General features: G+C 43.5%; 1 protein-coding gene across 2 annotated transcripts in view; it reads left to right on the top strand.

The window, feature by feature from the left end:
* The window catches only part of Pcca (propionyl-CoA carboxylase subunit alpha), a 774,935-nt gene extending 753,420 nt beyond the window's left edge, over positions 1 to 21,515 (top strand). For both annotated transcript variants that reach the window (XM_052190575.1, XM_052190574.1), the window contains 3 exons: positions 8,053 to 8,193; positions 18,710 to 18,787; positions 21,165 to 21,515. In XM_052190575.1, coding sequence (XP_052046535.1) covers positions 8,053 to 8,193; positions 18,710 to 18,787; positions 21,165 to 21,233 — 288 coding nt within the window. In that variant the 3' untranslated portion in view covers positions 21,234 to 21,515. The remainder of the gene's footprint in view (positions 1 to 8,052; positions 8,194 to 18,709; positions 18,788 to 21,164) is intronic.
* The last annotated feature ends 753 nt before the right edge of the window (positions 21,516 to 22,268 follow it).

Here is a 22,268-nt window from a genome sequence, read left to right as displayed (position 1 = left end):
GTATAAAAAGAAAACCCTGGTTCATTATAGTCATAATGTGTCACGTAGACTCCTGATCAAACAGAAGGCACATGCCTTGCTTTGGGATTCTGTGCAGTACCCTACAGCAGCTTTGCCTTTGTGGATGGGAAAGTACCACTTATTTTAGCACATCGCCTTTGTGGACTGTGCACCTACTCGTTAGATAGCCTATGGGTGCCTGGGCCCCTTTATCCTTTGTGCACCTGCATGTGGGGCCCCCTAGTACTGCACACTAGGGGTGTCTCTGTCCACAGCAGACTAGTAACCTTGGAAGCCTGCTAGGGACTCCTTGCTGCTCCTCACAGAGGCCTCTCCATGAGCCTTAGCCGCCTAGGACTGGGGTAGGCTCCCTAGCAGAGGCTCTTTTCCTTTCCCATTTTGTGTTTAAAGACAGTGATTTCAAGAGCCAGAAAAGCTGCCTCACAGGAGCTCAGTTCCCTTTGGTGAGAGTGCTCTGGATCTAAGGCTTAATCTTCAATGTGCTTTTCAGCACAGTTTAGGGTGAAAGTTGTTTAAGACAGTGGAAATGGATGGAAGCTTGTGATTACAAAAACAAAAGAGAAGACTTGAGTTTTATGTTGTGGATGGGCATCTCCAAATAGGCATCTCCAGAGGGAATTGTCTTTTTGCCTCAAACCAGAGATACTTTGAAGCTATCACCCAACTCATTCCACCAGAGATAATTATTTTTTTCATTATGTATGTTGTGTGTGTGTGTGTGTGTGAGTGTGCATACATGTGTGTACTCACACACACCCTGGCTTGTGTTGGAGGAGGTTGCTTCTCTCCTCCTACTGTGTACGGCCTAGAGATTGAACTCAGGTTGTCAGTCCTGATAACAAGCCCCTTCAGCCTCTGAGCCATCTTACCAGTCCTAGTTGTTCCTGTTACCTTAAAGACAGTTCATTTCCCTAAGGAAGCCATACCCTTTTAGGAAGAATTTGAAAAGTGAGTTCCATGTATTTTTCTTTGTTAGAAATGTTCTTGCCTCTCTCTATATATATTTTTTTCCTCCCAAAAAAGGTTAGTGTCCTCTGCCCTTGTGATTCCATATGGCACATTTATGGGTATAACCAAATGCTGAAGTTTAGGCCTGGTTTTGTAGTTCAGTGATAAAGCATGCGTGTAGTGCACATAATGTCCTGGATTTAGTCAGCCAGCACCAAAAAATAAAATAAAATAAGTAAAATAAAATAACCAGAAAACCAAATCAAAACAAACCTGGAGTTTGGAGACCACTTGACCATTTGAGGAATAAAAGCCTGACTGTTGCCTGAGTGGTTACTGACAGTGGGAAACCATATGCTGTGTGACAGCGCAGTGCTGGGGTCAGCTTATATCACAGAACAGTCAGATACTGAGTGGCTTTCTGGTGGTGCTAACTGCAATTTTCAACAAGAGGAACAAGTGCTGAGATGGAGACCACATCTTTTTTCTTTTCCATCAGTATCACTAACCCTGAAGCATTCAACTCTAACGTAACGCTGGCATTTAAATGGATGAGACACATGGCCCTGAGCACTGCCTCTGGGACCTGGCACTAAGTCTCAGCTGCAGTGTAGGAAGGCCCTTTTAGGACACTGCAGTTTTAAGGTGCAGCTGAGGTTAGCCTAGGCTTGCCTAGGATGTGCGACCCCTTGAATCTGCCACCCCAGCACTACTTACAACGCCTGTGCCATTTTGCCCTACTAGTTTCCCGATCTTTTCTGATTTTTTTTTTTTTTTTTGGCCCCCATGACCTTGGAGATCAAACTCCGAGCCCTATGGATGCCAGACAGACAAGTGCTGTACTACTGTGCTATATCTCCAGCCCTATTCTGATAATTTTTTATTCTGTTGAACAGGACTTTGATGGCTCCTTATAGGCTTTTGTTAATTATCATGATGTGCTAAACATTAAACTATTGACCCTAACCTTTCAATGCAGCCGTTGGACAGATATATAGGGCAACTTTATGATAACAGGCTCACGTAGCTGCTGGAAAAGTAGCTCTAGGTAGCCCTCCAGGTTTCAACTGTGATGACTTGAAGCCAGCTGCTCCAGTTCCTCGGGATATCACTTGATTGTCTTACAAGTTAAGATAATATTTGTGTTTCAGGGGGGCGCACTTTATACAGTGTTTCTGAATTGAGCTTTTGTGAGAGATGCCAACTGTTCCTGTGAAGCGGGACATTGGACTACTAACTAACTGATCTACATTTGCTCTCTGTGTAAAATAGTGTTATAACAGTGCTAATTACTAAGCATCTGAATTGTAAAAAAAAAAAAAAAGTGCACAGCAGTAATTTGCACCTTAAAAAAGTGAAAACACACCCAGGGCACATGCTTGATTTATGAACTTCCCAAGGGCATGTTCAGTTGTGGCTCACTCATGGCTTGACTCTTGTTCAGCACTGGGTTTCTGTGTTTGTCCTCTCTAGATCCTAGAAAGAGCTGTTAGTGAGAGTAGGGCATTTACACAAGGAAGAACATTTGGAGATAAAAGACTGGTGCTATTAGATCAGTATGTGCTTTTATTTATTTGTTTTGCTAGTTTTAGAACAGCTAGAAAAAAAATATCGCCTTTGAAGTTCCTTCCTATGATGCAGAGTTATGGCCAGACTTTAGGGTTCTGCTGCTCTAGTTACTGTATCAGTGGCAGATGATGGTGTTCTGTCCAATTCATACTCTGAGTCCATGCAGCTGTGTAATTAGCCTGACAGATCTAAACCAGTCTAGGTTTTTTTTTTTTTTCTTCTCCCGATATGGAGTTTCAGGTCCTTTGAAAATGTGTGTTTTGCCTTGTGGATGGGTCAGAAGCATATGCATCAAGTAATTTAGAAGGCATGCTCCTTAACCATGAGTTGTAGTCCAAATATCCTGGCTAACCCACACATTCTGGTATTTATAAATGCATTTTCAGATTCATTCAACATACTCGCTATTTGACAGGCAGAACTTTTAAAAGAAAATTGTGTTTGTAAGAAGTAAAGTTATTTTTTTTCCTTGTCTGTTCCTGCACTTGAAGGAGTCCTGCTCATGGGCAGAAAACAGAGGTTTCAAAGGAACCTTGTCTCCATATGGTTTTCCCCGATAATCCCTTATCCTCCATCTTCAGCTCTCATTCCTTTGCTTTCTTGCCCGTGGCTACATTTCTATCTCTGCATCAATTAGCACAGTGATTTATACAACAAGCAAGCAGTTTAGAGGTAATGGTACACAATTAACATCTCATTCCACCATAAAGGGTATGCTAAACACCCCAGTCATTGCTTTCTCTGCCTGGAATTGAAATAAGTGTTTGTCCTAATTCATAAGCTATCTGATGTGAAGTGGGTCTGCTTTGTACTGCACTACACCATTAATCTAATTATAGATAGCTGCAAATGAAGTGCTGTCGGGGCTGGGAGATTGAAGAAAATAGCCTTTTGTCATTTAGCATGACTCTGTGAAGCAGGATCACATTTTATAGGGTAATGCTGCAAAATGGAAATCTCAGGAATATTGCAGCCTGTTGCATCTTCTCTAATTACTGCAGCATTGTAAACACAACTGGGCGCTGATATAAATAGAGCTGTAGCTATGCTGTCATGTGGGTTGTAGGAGAAAGTCCTTCGAGTGCTGTTGGATTAAATGATGCATCCTGATTGACAGCTACCTTGAGACTGCACTGATGGAGTTGTCACAGCACTATGCTAACAGACTGAGCCACCACTGCAGCTGCAGGAAGCCTGGACTGAGACTGGGCTTGCCGGGTATTGGCCTGTTGCTTTAGCTGTAGCTTCCTCCTTCCACCTTTGTTACTGATTGAACCTCAATGAGGAAGCCACCAGCTCCGGGTCTTCGTGTTTTCAGTATGTTTTCTGGAGATTTCTCTTTCAAAAGATTAGCTAATAGGCTCCAGGTTCAAGGAGAGAAACAGGTATAGTCAGTCCATGGCACAGAATCTTGTTTTTCCCTGTGTAAACACGTGCCTACAAAGAACCGGGGCAAGGAACACACTGATGGCTTCTAATTCCATGGTGTGGCTCATATTATAGCTGATGGTTCTTCTGCCTTTCTGCTGAACTGGCATTTTGAAAAAAAACATTCCTCATCTTTATCATTTCCAAAACATTAGTGCTGATTTTTCCCCTAACTGACTTAGGGAAGGAGGTCTTTAGGGAACTATGAGACAGTTAGCTCACATTAGGTGAATGAGGATGAGGCTTACAGGTTGAGATTGAAGGGGTAAGGGTGAGATGGGGGGTGGGGGTGAGGAACTTTGAATAAGAAGACAGCCTTTGAAAAATCTATCTGCCACCACACTTGGGAGTAGGAGGGGTGGCCAATGCTTTATAACTTCAAGTTTTCCAAATAACTCAGAGAAAAACTGGATTGTTGACCTATGACTCTATGTTGACTGAAATGGGCAACAGCTGACATAAAAAAAATTAAATCAGTTATGGAGCTCACAGTTGGAACTGGAGAAATGAGTTCGAAGGGAAATTGGGGCTCAGCCCTTCTCCATGAGTAACCTCACAGGCTCTGAAACTGCTGCTGAAGGCCGTGTAAAGCAGATTAGACTTCATGTTCAAAGGCCACACCCTTGAATCATGGCTACTCTGTGTATATGGCTTGTAAAATCACCTGTATACCTAGAGGCTTTGGAAAGGCACTCACAGACTTTAAACTCCATCAGGGGGCCTACCTCCAGTACTAGACAAAAAATAAGTTGGAGCTGATCATACACAGATGGAGTTCTTCATCTCTATCCAAAGGTGCTGATTGAGGAACATGCATGTAATTGATGGATTTAGGCATGTTCTCCTACAGGTGGCCGGCCTGCTTGCAGGATGTAACAGTCAGCCAAGCATCTTGCTCTGGAAACCCCTCCTTTCTACCCTGCACTCCCATATCCACGCTGGGTTCCATGCTGGTCCCATGGCCTTCCTCCTAACTGCCCACTGTGTGCAGTGTTCTCACTGCCCCTCCTATGCCTGCTGTTGATTCTTCTTTCTTTTCTTTAAATGTTTGGGTGACATTTTCTCGTTAGACATGTTTTTACAATATAGACACCATAAAACGGATTTGTTTGGAGTTTCTGGGGGACAATTTTACATAATTGGTCCAAATACCTTCCATGATTATCATATTTGGGTTAAGAAGCCATCTAAGCTGCTTCCAGAGAGAACCTGTTTTTTTAATTTACCTGGTGAGGTGTTTTTTTTGTTTTTTTTTTTTGTTTTTTTTAAAAAAACAACTTTCCATTCCTATCACAGTGGTTTGGAGACAGCTTCCTAAAGCCAGTGGAGGGAAGGGGTTTTACTCGTGAGTCTAGAGCTGATCAACCTCTTTTATGGAACTTCTTCACCAAACCCTGGCTCTTCTGGATCCACACAGGTCCACACTGCCATTTTTCACGATTACACTTGTCTCTGTTAGCAGCCAGCATGAACACATACACACCCGTGAACTAATATCGATACTTTGTAGTCTCTGAAAATACTTAAGTGTCCATCTTAGAAGCAGACTTGAGCTCTGCTATTGCTAGAAAGGCCCTTTCCTGAATCTTCAGCTAGCTAACTGCAAATGTCCCTAAGAATCTAGAGGAAACAATGAGTCCCAGTTCAGATTCTAAGCTCTGTAAGCCCTAGTGCAGACTCTGCAGTGCTTCCCTTTCTAGAGAGCAGGTACTAGAAAACTTCTACAGTTGTCACTAGGGTGTCTTCTTGTCTGGGCCCACATGCTGCACCAACTGGGCCTGTTCAGACTTCGGCTCCATGTAGTACAAACTGCAGGGCTGACAAAGGGCTGTTTTAAGATGGCCTGTGATAATCCGGACAACATCAAAGGTAACCTTAAGAAGAGTAGCTTCTCTCTCCTCTTTTCCTAATCAGAAAGGTCACTTCTAAGTCAGCCATGTTCAACAAGACCTCTCCTGAGGCATTACTCCTTGTTATTTTTCAATTGTGATTACAATAAGTCATTTATTCCCAAACAGATTTAAGAACAATAAACAAATACAAAAAGGAGAGGAACATCTCATCGGTAACAAAGGCCTTGTCTGCCACACTGAGCTTTGGACTCTTACATCTCTTTCCAAAAAAAGCAGCCCTACAGAGAAAGGAACGTAGAAGATATGAAAGTTATAAAAATAGCAAGGGACCCAGGTTTGTCAGGATCTGGTCCTCTCAGGAGAAATGGTCTGAGGACTTTGTTCACATTGAGGCTGAATTGTGAGATAGATGAATTATTGGTTCTTAAGCCTATTTGCTGTGGTGAAAAGCTGTTAAATTGTATTCTCACTATATACTTTTTCTAAATTCAAGTTTCATATTTTGAAGTTAAAGAAAAGCAGGGGGAAAATAGATCTGAATGCTACAGTGAGAACTAATCTCTAGGGTAGAATGCCAACTGGTCACATAGTAGTGTCACCCCTGGTGGTGCTGGCTAGAAATGGAACCTGCCTGGTGCACACATGCCTATAGTGCTGCTGGACTTCCTGTTCCAAGGGAGACAGAGAGCAGATACTAAAACTGTGCAATTTGGCCCAATTATGTCCCCCCTCCCCAAGGATTTAATGAGGGACTTGGAAGTACAATTCATGGGTGATGAGCAGTCCCTCTGCCCAGGGTGTCGGTAGACTGACAGCAGCTTGCTTTTCCCTTGCCACTTATGACTCAGATGAATTTTAATAGGAGCAAAAAGCTTTTATTTGTGCTGTAATTTCACTTAAGGATCATATCCTTCAGAAACTGGCAGACACTTCTATGCCTTGATTGCAAAACACACACTCAGGAGTAAAGAAACATCCAGAAGATGTTATTATTCAACCTGTCACAGTGTCGAAAATCTGCTTGGAACCTAGGCTATCAAAGCTCTTCTGTGGGGCCTCCCCCACCTGCTTTAAATAGGCCCTGCAAAGAGCCACTTGGAGACTGCCACTGTCCCTATGCAGAATCAAAGTGGGAATCAGATTCTGCCTTAGCCTCCCTGCTAGCATGATGCCCACAGGAGGCTTTGAATTATAGCAGCTTTCCTCCAACAAAATGGAGCTGCCCAGTGGGTGCTGTCTCTGTCTTCCCCAGAGAGACTGGATCTGGTGGGAACCAGAAACCCAGCACTGACTCCAGTTCCCTACCTTAAAGCATTTTATTTTCTGTTTGGATAGAACAAGTGGTGGTACACCTATTTATCTGGGATGTTTCTTGTCCAGTAGGCATTGTCTTTATTAGGAACGTTATGATTGACTAGACCCATTGGCCATCCACCTTTGCAAGCCACCTACCAAAGATGCCATGAAAACCACTGTGTCTGGCATTTTCCGTGTTTTATAAATCTTGGTGCTATCATATCACAGCCCAAAAGATATTCTCATTCTATTTTGTCTTTCTCCTAGCTGTCTTGTCATATGAGAAAAGGCTGCATGGTAATGTGTCTAAAAGGAAAAACATGTTGATGTGAATATAACATTTTATGTCACTGAGAAATATTTGAATGTTAAGGACTTTCCTTTTTTTCTCAAAATGAACACTGAAGCCTTTGTCTCTATTTAATCTACCCAGTGTAGCTGCTTCAGAGGTGTGGGAGGTTTGCGACAGCAATCTGCTGCCATCTGCTGGTGGGCATGCAGTGTCACCGCCTTTATCCCTGAGGTTGAGGGACTCTTGGGATTTGGGTCCTCTGCTTTGCTCTCCCTTGTTCGCTAGCTCTCTAGCTCTCTCGCTCTCTCGCTCTCTTGCTCTCTCGCTTGCTTGCTTGCTTGCTTGCTTGCTAGGCAGTGTTCTTCAAGCAAAATTCTTGCTGTTTCCTTTACAAAGCTCTGAGATGGTTTTCTTAAAGATCTGCGATACTTTTTGTATATCATTAATTAATAATGAGTAATTTCTTTAAAAAACCTGGCTCAGTATGTTTCAGATATCAATAATGTTATGTGGAGGGTTTTAGAATGTTCAACTTTAAGGGATATTATTGTAATTTTAATTTAAAGCTAAAAGCAGATTTTGAGTAAGTATGGTTTTAGAAGATAAGTCCATCATTTAACCTCCGTTATGCTTTTCTCTTTCAAGTACAAAGTGCACATTTTAACCAAACTTGCTGCAGAACTGAACAAATTCATGCTTGAAAAAGTACCCAAGGACACCAGCAGCACTCTGTGCTCCCCCATGCCTGGAGTGGTGGTGGCCGTTTCTGTCAAGCCTGGAGACATGGTAAGAGTATTTCTGTGTGAGGGATATGCTGGGCTCAGACTTCCCCTACAGAATAATGGCACCAACAGGATCATGCTCCCAGTGGCCTCTCCTAACCCATGGGATGCCCATGGACCAGTTGTGCACTCACTCTATCTACCTGCTTCGAATCTGAGTTGTGCTGGGGACAGTACTTCCTCCCAAGTGGTGTGTGTGTGCAGGGGAGGTGGAGGGGCGTGGAATAGAAATGAGGAAAGACATTCTCTTCTTTCTCAAATTTCTAAAATCTACATCTACTTTGCCTTGTTCCTTATTCCATGGCCCTCTAGACATGAAGCATGCTTGAGGAATTCATGGCAGAAAATAACCTTGACAGTGATTTTTAGATGCAAGATTTCTGAACTAAATGTCTAATGGGGAAGAAGAGTTAAGGAAACCTTAATCCTATAATCTCAAAATCAGCCCACTCTTATAAAGTGGAAAGTGAAATTCAGAATCTTAACTGGGAGCTTTGTTCTTGACTTTTTAATAGTAGAGCTATATTATATCCCTTATCTGCTCAGTCCCATAACTTGCTGTGGACAAATGTGTAGGATACATACATTTTTTTTTTTTAACAATTATCTGCTTAGAAGCAAAAGTAAAAAATGGTTGAAAATGCAACTGGGAGATTCCCAGAGGCCCTTAAGTACTTGTGTTTTGACTTCTATGCAGGCAAGCAAGAGCCACTTTCACTGGCTGTGTGCTAATTCTACTGTGGATCTGACTGAAACCACTGGACTTTGCCTGATTCTCTGTAATCATTATGTTAAGATGGTACCTGATTTTTTTATAATTAGATCAGATAGAGTATCTTGTTAACATTTAGAAAAATCCATGGAGGTGACATTGACTTCTAGAAAAATACAGAGTAAGAGTGATCAAGTTGGATTATTTTAAATCATTAGTCCCCAAATTAACATGAACTGGGAAAGTGACTTAAAAATAGCTTTCCCTGGTGATGCAGGAGAGCTATACACTGTGGTAGAAAAACATAAAGGGTCAGGTAGCCCTGCCTAGCTGTCTTCACTTTGAAGGCATGGATGTTCTCAGAAGTGCTGCCAACAGCACTACCTGAGGCCAGCGGTAGGCAGTGGGAGAGGTGAGGTGTGAAAGTTAAAGGTTGACTGTGAGTGCTACAGGGCTCCCCATGTTTTCATACAGGTCTGGGGGTGAAAATGGGCTCTTCCTCTTCATACAGGCACAAATGCACATGCTGTGTTATCATATATTATCAGAGCATTCAGTGAACTCTTGTGTCTAAATGTGAAGACTAGTGAGCTGTGAAGGCTTTTTTTCTTGTTTTTTTTTCTTTTTCTTGTTGTTGTCGTCGTCATTGTTGTTGTTGTTGTTGTTGTGGTTCCCTCTACCACTTGGTGTTTTCTATCTTTTTTGTTTGTTTGTTTTGTTTTTCTGGAAGCCACCCAGTCTATATACTGCCAGCCCCAGCTTGCCAGTTCTAATTGTGGCTATAATTAGAATATCACATTTGTGCTTTTTTATCCTAAGAGGTATTTACCTTCAATCCTAGTTTTCTGACATCTAAGACCAAGATGGGCAAGGTGTGGGTCAGCTCTTGCCTGGGAAGCTGTCCCCATTTGCTCCATGCTAGCTCTATTTACCCACTTATGATTGCTTAGCTGGTAAGCAAGGCAGTACCAGCGCAGCCTTCTTGCCTCTTAATAAATTCAGTCTTCTGGCTTTACTGTTGTCCTTCCTACTTCTCATTCTGTGGTCAGCAAGTTTGCTTGGGAAAGGGCAGTGATCAGCAAGAGTCTTAACCCAGTCTTGCTTGGCAGGGAGCTCTCAGATTAAAAGCACCCAACAGAAATTCAGTGTGGGTATTAGAGAATGGCTGCAGAACGTGTTCAGAGAACAGGGCCTGCTGTATGTGCTCCTGAAGCCAGAGTCCCTGGGGTTCGCACTTCCCTTCTTTATAAATGCTGTGTGTCTGTGCATGTGGCTGGTTGGTCAAGTGCAACACACAGCTTTTTATTCCTGGAAGAACTTCCTTTCATATTCTATGCTGTTGTACTGTGGTAAAACTGTTTTCTCTTGAGTTACTAACATTTGCACTCAGTGTCTGGAACCACAAATACTGAAGCTGGACACAGGGTGAGGAGTGTGTCAGCTCCCCCAGAATCTCTGCTTGAAATCTGTAGTCACAATGCAAGGACCGAGAGGTAGACTCGTGGTAGAGAATTTAGTGAAGCTGTGAGAAGAAATGCTAACGCTGCTTGTAACTGCAGTTCTGCAGTAAAAATGACTGAGGGCCAGTCGAGGGTAAAAGCTAAAGGAAGCTCCACTTTACCAGCGAGAGTCAATCATTTCTGTGTGTTCTCAGGAAAAACAACTGAGGCCATGAAAAAACACTTGGTTTTCTTTTTTTTTTTTCTTTTTTTTTTTTTTTTTAACACTTGGTTTTCTTTGTAGTTTTGTTCACAGTTTAAATTCCCGCAACCTGTAGCTTCGTACTGATCTTTTAAGAAAACTTGATACAGAATAGTGGATCTCCTTTGCATAAAATTCTAAGTAACAAATCTCAGCTGCCTTTCAAAAGCTTAACAATTTCAAAAGTATTTTAAAAGAATTTGGGTGATTGCATAGAAGAAATAAATGCCCTTATAAGGCTTGCTATAGAAATGTCTAAGAACTGCTTTATTTGAAACACTTCCCCTTCTCTAAACACTGGAGTTGAAGTGTTTTATTAAAAATAAATGAAGTATTTATTCAAAATACTCCTTTAGGATATACACAGCAAGAGTTCCCAATGCTTCAGCCTACTGTTTAATAGTAGGTACAGCAGCAATCATGTCTGTGAAGGTGGTAGAAAGGGTCTTTAGTGTATAAGGAAGGGATCCTAAGAAACAGTGAGTTGCAAACAAATCACAAATTTAATTCAGGAGACAATTGATAGAACAGTTTTTTTCAAGCCCTTTCTATTTTCCTTCTGGAAATACTTTCACAGTGATCATCATTTTCATACAGAAAACATGTCTATTTTTCTATTGATATAATGCTAAGCATACACTATAATACATACTTCTTTTATAAAATGTTATGACTTGAGTTTTAAAAAATCTTTTATCTTTAACAAAAATACTTAAAATAAAATCCTAGAGCATGTTGGTGCCATACATGTGTGCTGTGGGTTAACATTAGACTAAGTTGTTACATTTGTTGCAAGATTTTTCTCTTTATCTTTAAAGAATAAAATAAAGCTGTTATGAGCATATTTGTTTCCTTAGCCTTTTGATATTAGATAGAAAACAATAAAAGCTAAAAAAGAGCCAACCCAAGATAAGGTTGTTTTTTTTTTTTTTAAACATTGCTTTTAGTTAAGGTTCTTTCAAGCTATATATATTCAGATTATGTGCTCATCTAAATTTTGCATCAGAAATAATTTGCCTTAGTGATTTGGAAAATTAGGGAAACACAATCCAGAAGACTCTTTACATCTCTGTCTTATACGTAAGTGGCCATTGCTGCTTTCACTGCTCGACCTGCTTACATTTGCAAGTTAGCTAATTTTTGCGGGCCCCAAGATAAGGCTGCTCCACCTAGGCTGGGACTGGCATCTAGCAGAAGGGCAGTTGGGGTTTGTGACCATTGCTTTTTTGGACAGTGCCTTGGGCAGAAAAACGAAAGCAGCAATAACAATGCCACCAGGCTTCACCATGGTCTGTTCTTCATTGTCTGTGGTTCTTAGGAAGGGCTCCCAGGCAGGAGAGCGACCGTGGACCAAGAGACAAAAGACACAGGTGTCCACTGCAGAGCCTCAGTTTCTGCCTCCTGTTGCCTCCAAAGCTCATACAGTTGAGTCTTCAGCCACTCTGCGGACGGCACATGTGAACTTGGCAGATGTCTTTTTCACTACTCTAAGAACCGGCTTTGAAACCTCCGAAGCATTTAGGCATGCTAGACGAAGGGGATAGGCTGGCCTCGGGATACCTGTGCTCTGGTATTTCTTTGTAGCCGAACATTCATTTCTGCTTTTCTCTTGCAGAGGAGCCAGGCTGACTGTTGGATAGATTTTTCAATTTATGGATGCCCTGATTTACAATCAGAAAATGATGGCAATAATTAATTTACATATCTTATAGCAGTGACTGTTTAAGCAGTTTCAGGAGAAGCCAGTTTTGAACCCAAACTGCAAACTGTATACCCCAGGACAGAAACAGAATCGTACACTCAAAAACATTTTTAAGTTTCTAAATCAGGAAGCATATAGAAAGTTAGGAGAATCATCTCCCAAGCATTTGTGTATTCTCTGATCCCCTAGCTATGATTGCTTTGGATTTTCCTAGCAGTAAAACACGCATACCATGAAGTTGCCCAGTGGCCCCGCTCTGATCTCCTTCCTGCTCACCTTCCTTCAGGGTAAGGACTGTCCTCAGCCTGAACCTTTAATCATTTTTTCCATGTAACATTTCTTTTGAAATGTGTAAGGGTAGTTTTTGTCGTGACTAACATTTGGGTTTTTTAATTTTTATAATTTAGTACAAATTATCAGCATAAGATAAAAAATGTTTTGACGGTCAATCTGTGTAAAGTGTTGTGCAGGCTTGGCAATGGGTTTATTTTTCAAGGAATGGTCTTCCTGGGATGAGAAAGCCTGTTACCTTTATAGTGTGTTTTTAAGGCTTATTCTCAACTTTACCACGATTCAAAAAACCTTTTGTGTTTTGACTTTATATGTATGTGTATACATATACATTTATATATGTTGAAAGAGAAGTCATCATATGTCATTGAGTCCTTTAAAACAGCCTACTGAATGTACAAAGGTAGCATGTCATATGACTGGAAAACATTCAAATTTCAACTTTTTCCCTTTGTAACTATAGGCGTAGGTTGTCAGTGTGAGCTAAGTTAGAGGGCAGTAGGGAGTCATGTTTTTCTTCATTTTAAGGAATTTTTACAAAACCTGGACTTCATTTATATTGGCCACAATCTGGATTCCTTTCTGAGCACCCCCAACTCCCACTGCACAATTCTAGGGGGTCTGAGGGCAGAGCCGAGGGCAACACCATGCAGATACCACAGGCTTGAGTCTCAGAGCCCCCAGGCATGCTAAACATGTGGTCTCTTCTCTCCGTTGCCCTTCAGATTGAGTGTGCTGGGCTGGAGTGCCTCCAGATGAGGGGTCAGCCGTTCTGTCCACTGCCTGTCCTCTTTGTAATTTGATGCCAGTCCCATCCTTGTTCACATAGGGCAGACTCCTGGGGTCCCATCTCCCTGTGGGCTTTCCATGAGACACACATTCTTTCTCCAAGGAAGATCAGGGCATATTTAGCAGCCTATGTTAGTAGCTCAGGAAAAGGAAGTAGGAATAATCAGATTCTATCCTGCCTTTTAGCAAAATGGACGCCACCTCCTTTAGATCTCAGAGTCTTAAAATGTGTTAGATAACTATGTTCTAAGTGACAAACCTTCAATGTGAAATGGAGTGATTTTCACTTGGGTAATACAGTTAGGAGGGTTGATGTGGATTCCTCGTTTTCGGGGGACCAGTGTAGCAGAAGGGGAGACTGCAGTGGGCCCATAAGCCCTCCGAGCCTTCTGTCTCACTTGGCAGGAAAACACAGAACACAGAACAACAAAAGAAGGCTCCTTTTCCATAAAGGTTCACCCCTCCCCTCCATGCCTCTTCCCCAAAAGGGGCCTGAATTTTTCAGCTGCGTACCGATTTGGTGCTCACTCTTGCAGGGAAACAGTTGCTGTCTGAACAGGCAGGAAACAGTTTTCTTTTAATTGCCGGAATCATTCGGAAGTGCTTCGTGCCCTGCTTCTATACAGCAGATGCTGTGCATTAATTGGCCTGCGTAGAAGTGACCCGGGGTTCCTTGCAGCGGGCCCAATTTTAGGCAGAGGGTTTAAATAGCTTATTTATTATTTTGTATAATCTGCCGTGCATTATGTGCTCCTGCATGTGTTGTGTTTCATGGTCTGCAGTTTCTAATGTCATGTGGGTTTCTAAGCCGGTGTTTCTCTGGTAATGTACTAGCAGCAGGTAAGCTCAAAATACCATCCATCAGGAGCTAATTTTTTATCCAGATACTCCAATGACTGATGAACCTGTCTTTTGTATGAATGTTTAGCACAGTAGAAAGCCATATGCCACTGGCACGGTTTCCTCTACATTCTTTACAGTTGCTAGAGTAGGCTTCTAGGGGGAGGGGAGCGCAAATCCGATGCTATTCGCATCCTCTGGCCTGTATTTTAAGCAGTAGCACCCTTACCACAGCTCTGAGTTTGGATGACAAAAGAGGGTATGCACCAATGTAAAGGAAACCCGACTCCCATAATGGTTTTCTCCATCAGAAATATGACTGTGCACTCTTAATAGGAGTCCTTGTTTTGTTCCTCCCCGTCTGTTGCGGACAGACCTCAGCCCATTAGAAGGGCCTCCCTTGTGTGGGAAGAGCACAGCTGTTACTGTAAAGCTCATCCAGTCACTGTATCACCCCCATTTTGTGGCTCTGAAGGATGAAATTGAGAAATGGAGCACTGTGCAGTCATCCTTTACGTCTCCAATTTTAGGCCTTCGCCATCATTTTCATGCTTTTATTCCAAATCAAATAACATTAGTGGGCGACAGCACCTTCTGATGAATGTCTCGTCTCAAGCATAGCTTTCGAGGCTCCACTTTGAGGGTCTTGCTTTTATGTCTGGCAGAGACCTCCTCCTCCTCCTCCTCCTCCTCCTCCCCACCGTACTTTTCTTTGAGCTTTCTTAGGGGCGATGGCAGTTTGCAGTTTGAATGATACACACTGCCACGCAGGTCCCAGTCAGAGCATGTTTTCTGAGAGGGGGTATGTGCTGGAGAATGTTCTGTATCTTTTAATCTTTGTGGAAGAAGAGGAAGGGGCCTTGGTAGAAGGAGATTGGGGGCTTTAATCAGAACCAAGATGTGGCTTAAATCATTAGCACAACAAAGCATACTATAAGCTTCAAGATAAAAGTCCCCTGGGAAAGGAGTCCTCTGAAAATAAATGGAACTTGATAGATTTCCATATCATTTATAACTTCCCTTAATTACACTTGGAAGACTTGCCAGTAAAACTGGAAAATTGGCAGCCTCTCTCCATTAGAGTCATTTTGCCGACCATGGCAAGCAGCTGGCTTCGCTGGGTTTCATTTCCCATCACTCACAATTAGTCATCAGCTGGAGATGTCTGAAACTCCTCAGCACAGAGTGATGCTGGGTGACATTCAGGCCCCTAAACATGTGAAAATCTGCTGAGTAAATGGGCCGAGTTTTCTCACAAGCAAACTCGTTGGGGGCAAGCCCAGCTCCCACTTAATGAGGGCTGCTCTAATAATCTGATTCGAATGTGAACCTTGACCCTGTGTCAGGGAAGAGGATGCAATAAGCCGGATGAAAGACATAGGATTCAGGTCTCCAAACTTTGCACCAATTAGACAGCAGAGAAGCACATCAGGCCGACTGCATTTATCAGACAGACTTGTAAGGCTTGTGACCATTTAGTAAGCCCAGTTCTGGATATATCCTGTCACAATCAGTGAGTCTTTATTAGATGACTCACAAGTGTTAGAGAAGTCTGTGTGCAGCCGTGCTGCAGGGCTGCTCTGCCATGGGGTGTGATAGGGATTGCCCAGCTGTGCTCAGGCTTCCCAGGCCTGCCAGCAGTCCAGAAGTTGCTATAGTGGGTGCGTGCTACATGTTCTGCGGGTGTAGACACCACAGGCAGGAAGGCTGCAGCAGACAGGAGCTAAACCCCGCAATGCCTCTGGGTGGGAACTAGAGCCTGCCCAGAGATTTTTTTTTTTTTTTTTAACATAAGCTTGTACTGTACTGATTTCCAAGGGATGAAATAAGTTGAAATTAGATCAAGCCTGTCTGCATACTTTTTTTTATTCGATATAACTTTTTATTTATCTGCATACTTTTTTTAATTTGGTTTTGCATGCACATGTGTGGCATGATCCAGTTGGAACAAACATATCACTGCTTTGTAAGGCATGAAGGGAAGCTGCCTCAAGGAAATGGCCTCTAAATGAGAGAGAAAGCTAGAGGCGGGAGACATGGGTCTCTGCTCACAGCTGAATGATGGGAGGAGACTAGAAGGTGGTGAGGGGAGCTAGGAAGTACATGAGGAGTGAGTGAGGGGAAAGCAAATGGAGGGCACAGGTCTAATTCTATGAGTTGCTTTGGGCTAACTCAGGCAAAAGACAGGCTCCCTTCCCACCAGGAGAAGCTTGCTTTTCATCAGATTACCAGCTTTGCAATCAGAAGTGTGAGAGGGGTTGTATCAACTTTGAGATTCTTGTTTCTGATTGGATTAATAATTTGGGACCTGGTGCTTGCACTCACTATTATAAGCATCCAGAACCATCCAGGGAGGATGGTCGTGGTGGCAAGGTACCCTAACAGGGTCACATCTTTCTGCTCCCAGGCTCTAGCAGGACCTAGGAGGAAGTGGCCTGGTGAAGCTGTCCCTTAGTGTTCAACCGTTGGTAATGTTGGCCTCTAGGCATGACCGATAGAAACCTCCAAGCTTCTTACAGAGGACTGTAAGGACATTTGTATGTGCGTATATTGAGGAAGGGTCAGGAGCTCTTCAGTCGGCTCCGCAGGTCTCAAGCAGTGTGATAAGAGATAAGCAATGACAGGAGAGCACTGGCAGCTGCTGGCAGAGGGCAGTGAGCCATCTACAAGGAAGCTGGTAGCTTGAGGTGAGGGTACTCAGAGCCAACCCCAGCTCTCAAGTTATCTAAAGGGAGGTGGGCTAGGTGGGTGTGCGGAATGCTACCACGTAAATACCCATGGTGAGGACTTGTCCATCTGACAGGAAATAGTGACCAGACTCCAGAGGTAGACATTTGATTCCTAATTTTTGGATATAGTTCCAAGACATCCTAAGGCGCCATCTGTGCTGTTGCCTGCAGGCCAGGGTCAAGGCCATTAGCCCAGCTGCTGGACAGGCTCTCAGCTCTGCTCTGGCTATGGCTGGGCCATAGGCCTTCCCTGTGTGGCTCAGTGACACCTGCCCTTCTCCTCACTTTCTTGTCCTCCTAACTGGGTTTAAAGAGAAAGAAGTGGCTCTAATGTGATGCATGAAGGAATGATGGCTCTGCCGCCTCCAGCCAAAGCATGGGCATCATTTTGGCACTGCCCTTTCCTGTCCTGCAGTTTGAAGAACAGTCCTTTTGAGGTGTCTCTTCTCTGTGCCTGTATTGCAGATGCCAGGTGAAATGAGTCAGGAGCGGCTGTGAGCACTGAGCTCCAAGCCTGCTTGTCAGCAGTGCCTCTCCTCCGTGCCAGAACCAGAAGCCTTGGCATCTCCTCTCTTCCTATATTCCCGTGCCAGGAAAACACAGCCCACCACCTGAACAGCAGAGGAAAGAATGCACAGGGCTGCAGTACTCACACTGCCAGCAAGACAGCTTGTGCCACACAGGGAGCCGGGAGGGGACTTGGAGATCATTTGGGGATGGCAGGAAAGAACATTCTCCAGGCCCTTCTGTGGCATTGGCCAGCACAGCCATAGTAGTGTGACTGTCCAGGAGTCCCAGCCACCATACCAGCAGCACCCCATGGAGCCTTCAGCCTACCACTTCACAGAGCCAGAGACCTTTCCCACAAAACAGAGAAAGAAATCCTGGCCTAGCTCCTTGGTGCTTAACCATTAAGGCCAGAGAAAGAAAAAGTAGCAAGTGTGGCTTTTAGTCACAGCTGACGCCAGGATGGAAGTTCCACATTAACCCTGTGGGTATGTTCCTGGTCAGCCTGGTTCTCTCCCATAGCCAGAGGCAAGGCAAACATCGGAACATAGGCTTGAGCAGGTACCTGCGAACACTCAGGCCTTCTGTAAGGACTAGGTATAGCTGGAGAAGCTATTCCTGTGTAGGGAGTTATGCCCAGAAGCCACTTCAGTGTTAGCACTTACAGGTGCTAAAGATTTGGCCCTGATGCTTCCAAGATAAAGGTAGACATGTGCCGTCTTTTAGTAAGAAATTACTGAATTCTAATTCCCATGTGGTACACTTTGTCCCTTTAAAGCAGACAAGTTGCTGGTGGTGTCTGTGCACAGCTGTGTGATTACCACAGTCAACTACACATTTTAAATCACATACCATAAAGAAATCTTTACCCTTTGGTAGCCATACCCCTTGCTCTGGAAACCCACACACACTAGTGAGTCCTTTGGTTCTTAAGTACCTGCCTGTTGGAGACATGGTAGAGATATAGAAGCATTGGTTTTGTATCACTTCTACCGACTCCTAGGGCCCAGGAGAGGCCCCATACACTACTCTTGTGATCTTCCAATACAGGCTTTTCTATTGAGAACCTGGCAAACAAGTGAATGGCTTTTCTCTGCTGGCTCCTCAGATGCACTGGAGTGGAAGCCCTCAGAAGTCCTGGTGTTTCCATGACCAATCAGCACATTTGACAAAGAACTTAATGACTTCACTTTTGGACATTATAAAATTAGAATGTTCTTAAAACATCTATTTTCAACCTATTTTCCAGGTAGCAGAGGGTCAGGAAATTTGTGTGATTGAAGCTATGAAAATGCAGAACAGTATGACAGCTGCAAAAATGGGCAAGGTATGTCCCCAAGTTGCTACTAGCCTATTCCAGCCTGTGATGGATGTAGGACCTCCACCTTTGAGACATGGGTGGGTGCCCTGAACATGAATGTAGAGGTGATGTTTGCCCCATGTCCTTTTCCTGGGGGGGACACTGGGACTGGGGAGTTTCACTCTGTCAGTGTGTCTCTGCCTGTGGAAAGCAGGTCTTCTAGGAAGGGGTCGCCATGTTATGTTCAGGTAGTCAAAGCATATTTGTTCTCCATGTTAATGTCTTTCAGATGAAGGGTTCTTTAATTTTTAATGTTTACATCTGTCTCCATGGCACTTAGTTATCTGAGACTTAGGTGACACAGCAGGAAATGGTTTTTACAGATTGCAAAAATTAATGTAACTCTTCAAGATAATTTCCCCTTGAAGGGAACAATTCAGTTGTAGATGGAGGAGCTGAAGCCCCACATACATGCAGGGGGCTTAATGATTCAGGGAGAAAGAAAGGGTATCAGGACTAGAATTTGTTCAGAGTGAAACTTCTTAAAGAAAACAGAAAAGCTACTTTGCTGTTTTTCCTGTGACTAAAGAGATGCCATCATTAAAAACTATATCCCACTCCCAAAGGATTGTTTGGGTTTGGGAAGTATCTACATAGTAGAATGTGACTGGGAGGTGAGGGGACAGCAGCAGAGGCTGGCTGTGTCCTATGCTGTGGCCTGCACCATGGCCTCTTGGAGACATTGAGTTGGTGGGGGGGGGGAAGGGAGGGAAGGAAGGAAGGATCAGTTACTATCAAGTCAGCTTCAGTCTGTCTTGTGGTCTTGTTGGCCAACGCCAACAAGATGGACTTTCAGAAAGCCTAGAGTCATCTTACCTGCTCCCATGGGAGAATTACAGACCCTCCTGTAGATTGAATGGCCTCAGTCTGGCTGCCAGGCTGGAACAAATTAAGATAGCCATGCAGTGTCTGAGGGCTTTGACAGGGTAGAATGGTATGCAGTGTCTTAACCCTTTCTAAGATGAATTTGCAGTCTCATGTCTTAGGAGGTGGAGGCAGTCAAATAATAATTAGCTCCCCAAAAATATGGACACAAAAATGTGAGCTTTAGTTTATTTAAAGCTCTTTTTACTTGCTTTTGCGAGCACTGCCCTAGTGTCAGGGTAAGAACTTCCCTGCCTCAAGGGGACCAAGAAGGTATATAGTCAGGCCAAGGGCTCTGTATGGTTGGGCTAAGGTGGTGACTTAGAACACCATTAATTTCTGAGGCAGCATGGGGCCCAATAAGCTGGATGCCTTATTTGCTTTCCATTGGGCCACCATAGGAGCAGCCTAGCTGCTCCCTCATCCTGAGCCCAGAACTGCTGTTGGGGCAAGTCTGCTTTAGCCAGATCTAGCTCGCTCAATCCCTCCTGTTCATTTATTCCAGTCCCAAACTACAGGCTTCTGGATTTCAACACAGTAAGACAAAGGAGTGGCCCTATCTGTGTCTGGAGCTAGTAGTTCTTTCTTAGAAGGAACATTTTCCCTCTCAGAAAACGGGCTCAGGATGGAAACAGATCCACAGGCCTAGTCAGCATGCCATCATTAAACACCTACCACATATCACCATCCGCTTCATTCTAGGGAGCACCTGCCCATCAGAGCCTTTGAGTATTACTTATATAGCTTTCTTTACACTGCTCTTAGGACCTCTGGGATCAAGTTTAAGGCAAAAGTCTGTTCCTTCTGCTTATAGTGGGGGGACCTGTACAGCAACCTGGACAATTCCTGGCATTTTTATTCACTTTATACCCACATGGCCAGTAAGGTCAAACCCACTGTTTGTTCATGGGCTTAAGCAACTATTTCCAAGGAGAGAAGTGATGACTTCCTATGTCCTTTAGTCTTCTGCCTGCTCCTTTTAAACCTGCACATAAATCTGGAGAAGACAGGGCTATGTTCAGGAGAAAGCAGAAGAGGAGGAGGACAAAGTCAGGCTAGGAGATTCTCCTTTCAGTTGGTTCCTGTTTGGATTGTTGTGTAGCTGTTTGATTTTTACCATGACACTAAGTATACATTCTAGTCTCAAAACCATAGGGAGAGGCAGGGATGGGATGCATCAATCACCAGCATGAACATATTAACATTGTGGCCCAGTATCAGAGGCCTATGAGCAATCTATAGCCTCAATTCCCTAAGAATTTTCTTGGGCTGACAGGACAGAAAAGACAGAAGTGAGGTGAAGTACAGGTTCTGCAAGACACCTCTGCACTCAGGTTCCTTACACAGACAGATGTGAGCAGAGGGGTCCGACCTAAGTTTTCGGGCTGAAGGCCACTTATTTCTCATGAGAGACTGAGGTGACTGCCCCTCTTGGTTCCCATTTCTCTTTCCTGCTCTTACTCAACTATTTTAATTCAAGGTGAAATTGGTGCACTGCAAAGCTGGAGACACAGTTGGTGAAGGAGACCTGCTTGTGGAGCTGGAATGAAGGATTTCTAGCCTTTCAGTCAGCACTGCTCACTGCTTTAATTAGCATTTCCATTACTCTCTAACCCTCAATTTGCTCAAGCATTTACAGGAGCACTCCTGTGCAGCAGGTTCTACAGCATCATATTTATTCCTCAGAAGAGGCAAAACCAACATTCTGCCAAAAAAAAAAAATCACCAATGGAAATTTTTATTGATATAAATACTTGTACATATGATTTGTACTTTTGCTGCGATTCCCTAGTGTCAAAATTAAATCAATAAAACCAAGCATTTGTCTAAATATTAGTTTGCCCCCTTTTTTTTCTGAATGAAGACAATATACACAGAGGCGACAGGCTGTGTCAATTGACTGTAAATATTAGCATTTCATTGTGATTCTTTAAAAATTTATATAAATTCCAGTTCTCTGCTTCCAATTTTATTAGCTTTTGCCATTTTATAATCTGATTACCTTCCTTCCTTCCATCATTCAGGACTCCTGGGGTTCATTATTCATGACTTCCTTAGGTCAGGTAGCACAGATGAAGGTTATGGAAACCCCCTTTGGTGTGGGTCTATACCGATGTCACATGGATGACTGAAGAGTCAGATCACCACTTTGGGGTCTGCAGACAGGGTGCTGCCTGTGCTGGCCCAAGGACAAGTGTGCTGTCCCAGTCCCTTTCCCTCTCTAATTAGGATGCCCAGTCCTCACTGTTGTGTGTGGGGCTGCCAACCCATCAGCTCATACCCACATTTGCCCCTCAATTTTGTGAAGTTTTCAATTAAGAAAAAGTAACTAAAAATAAGTGATGCTTCTGTGCCCCCTGCAGTCAGTGATCAGTCTGCCATGACGCTGACGGTGAGTGAGCTCGTAGTGGAGGGCCAGGGTGCTCAGCCAGCAGCTGCATTTGGCTTTGCAGTTCTTGGAAGCCATTGGGAGGGAGACACAGAATCATGTGCAACTTGCATCTACGTTGACAGATTATCAGATGGAGGTAGATGGTAATTGGTACTTCGTGTCTTCCTAACATTATTTTAAGTGCTGTTTGTA

Source organism: Apodemus sylvaticus, chromosome 8 (genome assembly GCF_947179515.1).
Source record: "Apodemus sylvaticus chromosome 8, mApoSyl1.1, whole genome shotgun sequence".
NCBI lineage: Eukaryota > Metazoa > Chordata > Mammalia > Rodentia > Muridae > Apodemus > Apodemus sylvaticus.
The sequence above is the reverse complement of the archived record's forward strand: the minus strand, read 5'-3'. Positions and strand labels throughout refer to the sequence as shown.